A 12,537-nucleotide genomic window follows, 5' to 3' on the forward strand; every position below is an offset into this window, starting at 1 on the left:
TAATGACCATGGAAACACAGTTATTGTCGTGGTTCTGGTGGTCCAGGGTGAGATGAATAGAGCTATGTTTGCCCAGGATCTGTAAGCAAACACAAACACCAGATTTGCTGTCTGAAAACATAGGCTAATCTGATTCTGACAGAACTTTGGTGGAAAACACTTCCCTTGTGAAAATTAATCATGGTTTTATTGTAGTAAAAGTGTAGTAACCATGATTTTTTGGCGTATTGACTACCATTTGTATAACCACAATTTTACTAAAAAAAACATGGTTAAACTGCTTAGTGTATCAAAACCACGGTTAATTTGTGGGGGCAGTTGTGGCCTAATGGATAGAGAGTCGGACTTGTGACCCAAAGGTTGCAGGTTTGTCTGTGTGTGTGTGTGTGTGTGTGTGTGTCTGTGTGTGCATGTTTATGTGGTTTATGAGGACACAAATGTGTATAATGACATGGGTATGACAGAGGTATTACAATATGAAGGTAGTTTATGAGGACACTGCCTATGTCCCCATAATTCAAAAGGCTTAAAAAACATACTAAATGGTGTTTTTTTGAAAATCTAAAAATGCACAAAGTCTCCTGTGAGGGCTAAGTTTAGGTGTAGGGTTGGTGTAGGGCAATAGCACACACAGTTTGTTCAGTATAAAAACCATTACGCCTATGGAGAGTCCCCATAAACCACAAAAATATTCATACAAAGTAAATTTTCTCAAGGCTTGTTCAACATTATATCATTTCATACTTAAAGTTCTTAAGCCGCAGTACTCAAGGGGGCGCTAGAGTTTCCTTTAAATCCACCGAATGTCCCCAGATTATAGGTACAAACATGCATAAAAATGAATTATAAATACATTTTAATATTAAGCAAAGTGTCCTGCACATTAATCTAACTGCAAATTTAAAATATATAATTAAAAATAAAAAAACTACCTAAAACACTGCAAATATAGCATTTGTACATGTCCCCAGTGTCTAACGCTACTTTTGAACTTGAAATATAATGTTTAAAATCCTTCAGAAATCATTTTTGTTTTGAATTTTTGTGTATCTCCATATCCCATCTGTGTTTTAAATACCTGTATTTCTAAATAAATGTATAATATTTTGGATAAAATACACATTTTAGTCGTGTCCCCAGGTTTTCACTTAGTCCTGTTAATCTAACACATTCCAAAAAACTGGGAAAAATCCGCAAAACACATTTTCAACATAATATTGCAACATCTGGCTCTTCTGAAGGCAATGAAATGATTGAAAACATGTGGTCTTATTTTCTTTTCTGTATATTTGATGATATTGTAACGGTGGGTGCATCATTATAAATATACGGTCCTGTTACCTAAATTATTTCTTAGATGTTATTTGTTTATTTTAAAAATACAAATCTGTGGTGAATCACTATAATTTGCTGAGTATTCTCATAATATTAGCATGTACTCCATGTGGCTAGATTATATGTATTTGCTGATTTTATCCTAAAATCTCAATCCTGTTACTCATATACTCATATATCATATACTTATACAGTGTAAAAAAAATAAATAAATTGATCCCCCGCTGATTTTATACGTTTGCCCACTGACAAAGAAATGATCAGTCTATAATTTTAATGGTAGGTTTATTTGAACAGTGAGAAACAGAAAAACAACAAAAATCCAGAAAAACACATTTAAAAAAAGTTATGAATTGATTTGCATTTTAATGAGTCAAATACGTATTTGACCCCTTCACAAATCATGACAGTACTTTTTGGCAAAACCCTTGTTGGCAATCAGAGGTCAGACGTTTCTTGTAGTTGGTCGCCAGGTTTGCACACATCTCAGGAGGGATTTTGGCCCACTCCTCTTTGCAGATCCTCTCCAAGTCATTGTTTGACGTATGGCAACTCGAACCTTCAGCTCCTTCCACAGATTTTCTGTGGGATTAAGGTCTGGAGACTGGCTCGGCCACTCCAGGACCTTCATGTGCTGCTCCTTGAGCCATTCCTTTGTTGCCTTGGCCGTGTTTTGGGTCATTGTCATGCTGGAATACCAATCCACGACCCATGTTCAGTGCCCTGGCCGGCTTCAATGCCCTGGCCCTGACGGTACATGGCCCCGTCCATCGGCCCTTTGATACAATGCAGTTATCCTGTCCCCTTAGCAGAAAACCCCCCAAAGCATAATGTTTCTGTATCAGTGAGGACATTAACACCTCACATGTAGTCAAACCTGTATACTAATATAAAAAAAATAAATTAAAAATAGTGGTTTCTCTTTATTTTTTAAAAGAAAAACACTATTTAGTAACAGGAATGAAATGGGTAACAGGAAGTGGAGGAGTATACATTATTTTAGTATAAAGTTTGGTTCATAATTAATAAATTAAATTAAGTTTGGTCCATAATTTATCCTATTGTTTAATAAATTGCATCATAGAAAACTGATTAGCTTGAGGTTCGTCTTTAAAATGAAAAAATTGGGTTTGTGTACTTTGAAAAATACACCTTTTGTAGATAAATAGTGACTTTTTATGATGAAAATAATGTTTTTTTTTTTTTTTTTACCATGAAACCAACCATTTCTTTAAAATAAACACATGCCTGAGGGGGAAATGAAGGAATTTGTTGAAATAATTTAAAACATGCTTTTTAAAAGACATTAGAGTTCTGGTAACATGACTTGAGATAAATCTTCCACTTAAGAATTGTGTAAAAAAATTCTTACCTGAGATGGATCAATACAGATTTTGAATAGTTAAATATGTGTATTACTACATTCAGTCTAGCAAATGGCACCCATTCAGTGGAATGAGATGTGTTACCGTTATAGCAAGCTATATATCAAAGTTAATCTGGTAGGGTTAGACAGAGAATTGATTAAACCAACTGTTCGCAGTTTAATTGAAAACGTTTACTTCAAATCCTGTTACGGCATTCAGGTAATGTACTTTGAGCAGCAACATCAGACTTGTGTAGCTGACATCACTTGCGTTCACATGATAATACGAACATTTCACAATTTTCTTCACAGTTGGGCAGTTTGTACAGAAAACACCCAGCAACACAAACACAGAAAACGACACCATGATGTTTCCATTAGGAGTGTTTTATTCCAGACTATTTCTGAGTCCAAGGAAACAAACACAGCATAAACGCGCACACAATACACTCAAACTCACTCGCGAAGACATGAACACAGTCCAGATGTCAGTCAGAAGAATTGACTGCTCAATAACTATAAACAAAGCTTTAAACAAAAGCAGCGTTCATCGTCTCGCAGCAGCACACGAGTGCAGGCAAGAGCTCATCTCACGACACACTTTCTCTGTATGGCTTAAAGACGTATGGAATCAGGCAACAACAGACAAAAAAACATACTTCTGTCTGTAACCAAGATCTGAACCCTCAGGGAGGACTGACGACTGAGATCTGGATATCCCATCCCATACATTATTATTATTATTATTTCAATTCAGCACTACAAATAGAGCCATTATATACAACTATTTCACTACGTATATACTATGTTACTGCTTTTTCGTCATATCATCATAATAATTCTAACATTCTGACAATTTTGGACCATGGTATGCATTATTAAGTTTTGTTTAAATATTTGTAATATTTATAAATCAATGTATTTACAAATAATATTATTTATAATAACAAATAATAATTATTATTATTATTTCAGTAATGTTAAAGTAAATTAAATATTGAAATAAGTGAAATATTTATACATATTTGCCGGATTTTACTTCAATTTAATTTATGTTGATTAATTGTATTAATGTAAAATTAAATCAGTAATAAATCTAAAGAAAATCCCAGCTGAAAATTATTAATTATAAATAATAACAATAATAATAATTTTGAAAAGCCTCTGGGTGAAATGCAGTAATGAGAATTTTGGAGGGGAATTGTATTTAATTATTATTAAAAGTATTTCAAAACCTGGTTATAAAATAATCTGTTTTTTATTTAAGCATCCTAAATGTAATATCTTATTTCTTCCTTTTGATTTTGGGATAAAATGCGACCTTGGACCTAGGCATGAATCAAAAAAATAATAAAATAACCCAGATGTTTTCATGAGATTGACCAGAGTGCGTTAAGTTCAGCAGAGGTTGCTCAGTCTGTGTGTATGTGGCAGGGGTTTGTTCCCACGGCCAGAGCCGCGCGGTACAGTCTGATGAAGTCTTTATAAAGCGGAGCACATCCCAGCCACGCTTCCCCAAACCGCACGGCTCCCGTGAAGAGGAACTCGCCCTGTCCCGCCTGCGGGCCACAGCGCCGCGGCATCTTCACACGACCTGTCCACCGGCCGTGCCCGCGCCCCCCGCCGGACACGAACACACGGCTCTTCTGACGATACACGTGACTCAACGACACCACCACTGACGCCTGGTCTTCATCCTCCTCCTCCACATGATGAATCCTGCCACGCACCACTGAGAGACAGAGAGCAGCGACAGAGATTACCACGATTTACAGAATAAAACGCACAATATCTGAATCGTGCTAGAGCTTATATAACGCAAATAATATTAAACAGGCAAAACATGCACAAAGTGTTTTCTTTTTAATTAACTTATTTTCCGAAATTCAAGTTGAGTTTTTTAGCATCTGAAACGTGCTGCGACTTTTATTACAAAGTGTCTTAAAATTGCAATTAAAATCAAGCATGCAAAACAAAGTCTGTTTTATTTTATTAACCAGTACAACTTAGTTTGCAACTTAGTTTTTTCTCTCAACAATGCAGTTTTGACTGTGTGACTTAAGGTCCTTGCACACTGATGCGTTTTTTTTTATTTTTTGTATTAGTCATCCTTTCCTATCAAAATGCTTGCAACGGATGCGAAAACGCAGAAAATCGAACCTGATTTTTTATGACGGATGAATGTTTCAGAGGCAGTGTGTAAATGTGATTGACACAACGTGAGGTTGTATTTATTTTTTTACATGCAAAAATTTCGGACAAGAATTTCAAAGACCTTTATAGTCAGGTATGGCTTATTTTCAGGAAAATATGGTACATTTTGGCAGGGAAACTAATAGTTTAGAGCAGTTAGAATCAGGTTTATCTTACCGAAATCGCTGGTGCAGATCGCCATCAGCAGCTCCTCATCAGCACAAGGTCTGCATGCAGCTAAAACACACACACACACACACACACGTTACATGAGTCTGAGACTGCAGCTGTGGCACACACACACACACACACGAACGCAGGGAACTGGAGACACATTTCCTCCTCAGACACGTCAGGCCTGTGCTGCGTCACACCCGTCACACTCCAGCTGTGTCTGAGTCCTGTGATCTCTGACCTTTGCCCTCTGACCCCGTTCAGATATTATCATCATTATCTGCCTTCCCTGCCGCCAAACCCAGCATCTGACTGAGATTAAACCACATTACAGCATGTTAAACATCTGTAAAATAAACACCTGTACCTTTAAAGAATGCTTTTATGGTTGATTTGCACATAATATTTGAAAAGTCTACCCAAAAATCCACCCAATGATATTAGAGCTCCTCCAGTGCCTAATACTTTTAAAGGTTGCATATTTGTGCTGTTTAGCCTTTCAGTATTTGAACAGTTTTTACTATTGTAATTGTTGTCTGTGTTACTCGCAATGTTCAGTGAGAGTGACATCGTAAATATGTATATCCTGTGAACCAAAAACATTTATTATGACAATTCTCAGAGTAGGTTTTATATTCACAACATTAAAAAAACAATTATAGAACGTTCCTTAATGGTTATTTTTAAACGGAAGGATTAGGGCCAAGCAATAATAAAAAATAAATAAAACCATCTCGAGATTAAAGTCACTAAATTTCGATAAAAAAGTCTAAATAAAATGTTGAGAATAAACTCATTAAATTACGAGAAAAAAGTCATTAAATTGCGAGAAAAAAGTTGAGATAAAATGTTGAGAATAAACTCATTAAATTGCGAGAAAAAAAGTTGAGATAAAATGCTGAGAATAAACATTAAATTTTGATAAAAAAGTCGAAATAAAATGTTGAAAATAAACTCAAATTATGAGAAAAAAGTTGATAAAAGTGCCATAAAAAAGTTGAGATAAAATGTTGAGAATAAACTCATTAAATTACGAGAAAAAGGTTGTTAAATTGTGAGAAAAAAGTCGAAAATAAAACGTTGAGAATAAACATTACATTTTGAGGAAAAACTTATTAAATCTTGAGAAAAAACACACTTGTGTCTTGTTCATTTCATCTCGTTGGACGGCGTAAATGATCGCCTGCAGTGGTGGAGTTTGGAGAGTAATGCAATGGGGATTAGCGTATAATACGATCGATCCGTCTTTTGCCAAACTCGCTTTTCTTCCTTTTCTCATCAGATATCACAGCAGAAAAAAGCACAATAATTAGTAACATTTTTTATATTTTAAAGATTCACAGTTTAATGTTATAGGTGTATTATTGTGGTTTAATTTAGTTTATTATATAAAAAGGCTGTCATAGTTCACTCAAGTGAGTCAGATGTTCTGATTCGTTACAATGATTCAAGCAGATCAGAAGTGAATCAGACTACACTGGTCGTGCTGCATGTTTGTATTTACATGTTTTAGAAGACAGTGTCATACATATTTTCCACATCAAATTCAGTTTAGACTGACAAATTGGGTAAAATGTAAAAGTAAAGCATTGATCTCCAGACTCGCCCTGTGAAATGATTCAATGTAAATGTGATTTCACACCTGATTTAACACATAAAAGCACATTCAGACTCACACTTGCATACAGATCCCGAATCAAAGCGCTCTAAACTGCTCTTTAACAACTTTGATCACCTTCCACCCGCGGCTAACGGCTCATTAACATGCGGAGCTGAGATTGTGACGGGTGTCCGTCTTGTTTTACTGATCACACACAGCTGAAGCCTCCAGACCAGCGATCTTATTTTATTATGAGAGTCCAATTAAATAAATGTATGTTCTCAAAAATCGAACATTCTCAGATTGTTCTGCGAACCATCAATGACTGAAACAGCTGTCTTATGAGCACCGCAGACTTCAGTTAAAGTATCAGATGAACCAAAAAATCACGGTTTGATAGCCCTATGATGAACAGAATAAAATTTACTGACTGAAAAACTGACAGAAATGGGATTTTAGTCATTTGGATGACTGTTACGTTACTTTTATGGAGCTTGAGCTTGTATAAATCAGGGTCCACTTTCATTGCTTACAAGAGATCAGTTTGGACATTCCTAAAAACACCTGGTTTCACTAACATGCACACACACTTTACTCCGTGTAGATCCATCAGAAGCCTGTCCAAGCGTGAGTGTGAGTGAGACCAACAGGTGAGGAGCTCAGGACAGCTCAAGACTTACATGTTTATGAATCTAACGCCTCTGGGAATGGAGTGGGAAAAAAGGGAAAAGAGAGGGGGAAGGGTAACAAAAGAAAAAGGCATTCTGAAGGGAACTCCAGGTAGCTTTGTGGAAGAAACGAAGGACGAATCATGAATATTTCAGTATGCAGGATGTGATTGTTTACAAAGAGAACGGAATCATATCACTACAAATCCCTCTTGAAGCTATTAAGTTCATCTCACCATCACAGACAATACAACAGGGTCTTTCATATCAAACTAACCAATGAGAGTGGACCTGGGCGAGTATCGGACCAATGAGACTGTGATTGACAGCTCCACAGGCTGGTTGACCCCGGCGGGCCTCCTGATTAGACTGTTTATTTTCTTATGTCAGGCTGAACATAGATCCGGGGGAGCGGCGGGGGCGGATGGGTTTAGGTTTTACAACCTCTCTAAACCAGTCTTTCATGTGAATGATGGACAGTGTTGTTATTCGACCCCCAACACAACACTCACTTTTTCACACATATTCCTGTATACGCTAGAGCTGGGTAATATGGTGAATATTTACAATATATTCAATATTGTTTTTTTTTTATTATTATATACAATTCACTAACAATGTAAATATTATGATGATCATATCGGTGAACCAGTTTCGGACGCACTACTTGTATCAGGAATATAAGACTATTAAAACTTCAGAAGCAAAAAACGCACACAGTTCCTTTTCTTCTCATGTTTCAACCAGTGAATCAGTGCAGAACTCTGATTATTCATTTGCATCCTAATTAAAAACCAATGCACACAAACTATTGAAAATCAAGTTATTTAAAATAAGCTAAAAAAGATCAGAAAAATGTATCTAATAAATACAGCATATTAAATATTAGATGCAAAACTAAAAAAAAAATTAAATGTTGCATTAGCAACAAGTTGAAGTACAAAAATTATGAAAACGTAATAAATAATAACAATGACAATAATAATAAAGTAGAACAAAAGTTAAATAATGTTTAAAAAATATAAAAATGAAAAAAGCACAAAACAAAATTACTAAATCTTACACAAAAATGAAAACTGAAAATATAAAAACAAAATCAAATTTAATATACATTATAGTAAGTATTTAATACAAAAATATTATTGTCAAGATGTCCCTGGATGGCATTTTACATGTTTTCATTTTGTATAAAAAACAGGTAATTATTATTATTATTAATATTAGTAGTAGTAGTATTCTGTATTAAAAAAATTATATTGTGCATTGTGAAATTGGTGTATATAAATAACATATTATATATATATATATGTTAAACAACTACAAATTTGTGTATTGTTAAATTGCTGTATATAAATAAATATTAAATATATATTTTCTGCATAAATTTAATGAAAAAGTGTAATAATCATGCCTGATTATTCTTATTATATTTTACTTCTAGTATTGGATGTATTTGACAACAATGTTATTATGATTGTGATTATGATTCTTTTGAGTGTGAAAATAAAAATAAAATAATAAAAACAATTTTTTTAAAGGCATTTCAGGGCAAGTGTATACATATTGGAGGTAAAGTCTGAATTGAGACAGTTTTGTTGTCAGTATACCTGTATGTGAGTGGGGCCGGTCTCCAGGCGTGTATGTGGAGGTCAGCTGGTACTGAAAGGCAGCGATTCTCCGGCTGATGTCCCGGCGGGCGGAGGCCTCCACGAACAGCACCCCCTCGTGCAGACTGAAGCAGCGCACGCGTCCGGCCGCCTGGTCCTGCTCCGACAGCAGCAGCCGCAGCACTCCGGCCTGCTCCACATACAGCCTGGCCCCACGCGAGTCCGGCCGCGGCTTGACGCAGGCGCGCAGGGGACCCTCCACCGACGGCAGGTTGGGCCTCAGGTTGACGATGACGGCTCCTGTGGGATAGAGCCACTCCAGAGAGCCTTCGGCGCAGCGCAGGTACACCTGCTCCACGTCTCGGGCGTGAGACTCGTGTGTCAGCCCGCTGCAGACAGACAGAGAGCACAAACAGAGCTGATCATTCCTCAACGCTCGCTGCACGACCGAGACATACTGTCACAAACCCTGGTGGACAGTCCTCCTGGAGAATCACAGCTTTTCAGTATCAGCTGAACTTCACACACACTCCAGGAGAACTGAAAATCTTACACAATATTCATTATTTATCTGGAAAATTATGCATTTGCTTTGAAATACCTGTAATATATATATATATATTTTTTTTTTTTCCCCAGTCAAGGGAATCTGAATCACAGCCAAACAGATTCAAAATGTTTAATGCAAAAAGTAAAAATAATATAAAATAATAATCAGATGTTTTCCACATTTTTTCTGAATTAAAACTCAATTAAATAAATAAATAAAAAATAAAAATGAAAAAGCACATAACAAAATTAGTAAAACTTAAAATAAAACTGAAAGTATAAGCTCATTTAAAATATTAAATAATATTAAATATTAAATAATACTATTAAATTATTAACAAATACTGTAATAGAATAGAAAAACTAAAATACCACAAAATGTATTTCATTATTGTATTTATATGCACTAATTTAGCAATGCACAATTTTAGCAATACAGAAAAAAATTATAATAAAAAAAATATATATAATAATATATATAAAACCATTAAAGAATGTAAAATGCCATGCACTGCCAACTTTCCAATGTTATTCTAGTATTGCATCTACTATATCTACCATCTAGGCCTATCTACTTATTTATTAATATTTTGAATTATCTTCATATTTTCAATTTAGTTTTACTAACTTTGTTATGGGCTTTTGTCATTTGTATTCCTGTTTACAATATTTATATACATTTCTTATTGTTATTATTTTAGTTCAAGCCAAAGTGCACGAATTGCTAATTTTTTCAAATGGCACAGAAATCTGAGAGCTTGACCAATTGTGATGTCCACGGCTTTGATCCCGTGACCTGCTCCTCATCTCCAAGAGCAACATCAGGACAGATCAGATGTCAGATGTGTGAGATATCAGCTCAACCTGAAGTCAAGAAGCGTATCGTATATGAGAAGGGTTACATGCCGATATATGGCACAAGCTTTCATCCAGATGTGACTTTGTCATTTTACCCGCCACAGAGCTTTTAAGTGGTTGTGATTTGGCTTATTTCGGGATGATTACAGCGTTTGTGTCTGTTTCGGCTGGATTGCAGCTGATGGGTTTGCAGAGGCTTGGAGATTTACACTCTTCAGGTGTACAGCATGAAAAAACATGACCTCCTTCTGAAAAAAGCACCATTGAAAACCCCATTCACTTTACTAGTTGAGTTTGTCCAATCTCATGCATTTAAAAACTACTGGCTGATTCCAAAATACAGATTGATCATATTCCTGCATTTCCACCAAATACTGAAGGACTGGGTCTTCATGAGGATGAGGATGATGGCTGGACTCCAGCTGGGGTGTTATAATTAAACAGACGGGGTTTGGTTTCTGCTGAAATCAGTGCCAAATGTCCTCAGAGCAAAAGAGCCGAGTTTCGCACTCATGACCCCCATTTCATCCGGCTTGCTTTTAATTAACGTTATTAAATCATTTTCTGGAGTCAATTAAGCTCGCTGCGCGTAATAGAGGCCAGATTCAGCGCGGTCTGCTTCAAGGAGTCAAATGAAGGAGTTCAAAGGAAAAGTGCGAGTCAGCTACTAAACCAGAGAACAGACAAAACACAGTCAGTCAATGAGAGAGAGAGAGAGAGAGAGAACAGATGGATACGAACATCAATATGGGCGTATAAGATACGATTGAAAACAAATCAGTGGCGTCTTTTCGCTTTAGCGAATGCATTTTAGTGAATCGATTCTTTCGAACGGTTCATTTTTGGAGTTCGTGAATCATTTCGCGTATTATTTTCTTGTAATGACAAAGTATATTGTGTCAGATGCGATCTAATGATGCATACATGTTAAACGTTTCACGCTTAAACAAAGTTGTAATCCACTGGAGTAATAATTTACGAACAAACCTTCTGAATCCGAATCGTTCCGGTTAAGAAGTGGTTCATAAGGACGATCGGTTCGCGAATCAGTGTCTTCAGGTAAAATGTAATAAATGTCCTTTAAGAGCATGCCCGGACCTTCCCCATCACCTAGCTCTCACAGGATTTCATTATTTAAACCCATTGCATCTTACACTTCTTAACAAAGAAAAAAAAAAAAAAAAAAATATATATATATATATATATATATATATATATAATTTCTTAAATGCAAAGACTTCCAATAACTGTTAAGAAGTGTAAGATGCAATGGGTTTATATATATATATATATATATATATATATAGGCCTATATAGTACTAAAATGCATAGTCTACAAAAGTTTTCCATATAGCTACAAACATGCAAGATGAATTGACAATGATCAATAGGATATTTTATAAAATATTTAGCCTGTTTTGTATGCAATGCAATCATGCAAAGTACTATCCAAAAACAATAGTTTTTAATGTGTAATTAGTTTTGTAGGCATTTTCTCCGGACAGAATAACGACAGCGTTTTATTTTAAGACCTTTATAATGATTGAAATGCAAGACTCACCTTCCTCTCCAGTTGCACTGGTCACTGGAATATTGTGCACATCCACACAGGACCAGAGCTGATAACAGAATGAATAAAAACATCCTCAAAACCCCCATCAATCTCTTCTAGTCTGTAGAAAATCTCAAACCACCGCCGCTCTGGATCACATCAGAAACAACATGACCGGATCAAGAGCAGACAGATCCGGGATGAAGAGCATGATCGCGCGTGAGTCTGAACCCCAGACACTGAGAAGAGACCCGCAGAAACTTTCTCCCTCATACAAACCCAAGCCCCGCCCACAACACGCGACACACCTCCGCCAACACACTTACACTGCTGTTCAGACGCTTGGGATCATTAAGAATTTGAATATTTGTTTGTTTGTTTGTTTTTTAAGAAGTTTCTTATGCGTATCAATCTTACATTTATTTGATCAAATATACACAAATGAAAATAATATATATATCTAACAGTAATTTTGTGAAATATTACTGTAATTCAAAGTAACTATTTCGATGTGCTTTAAAATATCATTTATTCCTGTGATTAAACCTGAATTTTCTGCATCATTACTCCTGTCTTCAGTGTCACATGATCCTTCAGAAATTATTCTAATATGATGATTTATCATCAATGTTGGA

At 35.8% G+C, this 12,537-nt stretch overlaps 1 protein-coding gene across 1 annotated transcript; it reads right to left on the reverse strand.

Annotated features, from left to right (window-relative positions):
• Positions 1–4,009: 4,009 nt before the first annotated feature.
• Positions 4,010–12,143, reverse strand: LOC306873511 (meteorin-like protein). Its single transcript, XM_079422853.1, has 4 exons — positions 11,912–12,143; positions 8,944–9,332; positions 5,072–5,131; positions 4,010–4,433 (listed from the first exon to the last, which is right to left on the reverse strand). Exons 1-4 carry the CDS (start codon positions 12,007–12,009, stop codon positions 4,114–4,116), a joined length of 867 nt encoding a protein of 288 aa, XP_079278979.1. The 5' UTR covers positions 12,010–12,143; the 3' UTR covers positions 4,010–4,113.
• Between the last annotated feature and the right edge of the window lie 394 nt (positions 12,144–12,537).

This window comes from Barbus barbus (genome assembly GCF_936440315.1).
Source record: "Barbus barbus genome assembly, chromosome: 8".
In the NCBI taxonomy this organism is placed as follows: Eukaryota; Metazoa; Chordata; class Actinopteri; order Cypriniformes; family Cyprinidae; genus Barbus; species Barbus barbus.

Bases quoted from the DNA above. Each gene is read 5' to 3' on its own strand.
- LOC306873511 (XM_079422853.1), bottom strand. From the start codon at position 12,009: ATGGGGGTTTTGAGGATGTTTTTATTCATTCTGTTATCAGCTCTGGTC. The intron at 9,333-11,911 runs GTGAGTCTTGCA...GTCTGTCTGCAG, and splicing joins CAGTGCAACTGGAGAGGAAG to CGGGCTGACACACGAGTCTC. The intron at 4,434-5,071 runs GTAAGATAAACC...TCTGTCTCTCAG, and splicing joins GATCTGCACCAGCGATTTCG to TGGTGCGTGGCAGGATTCAT.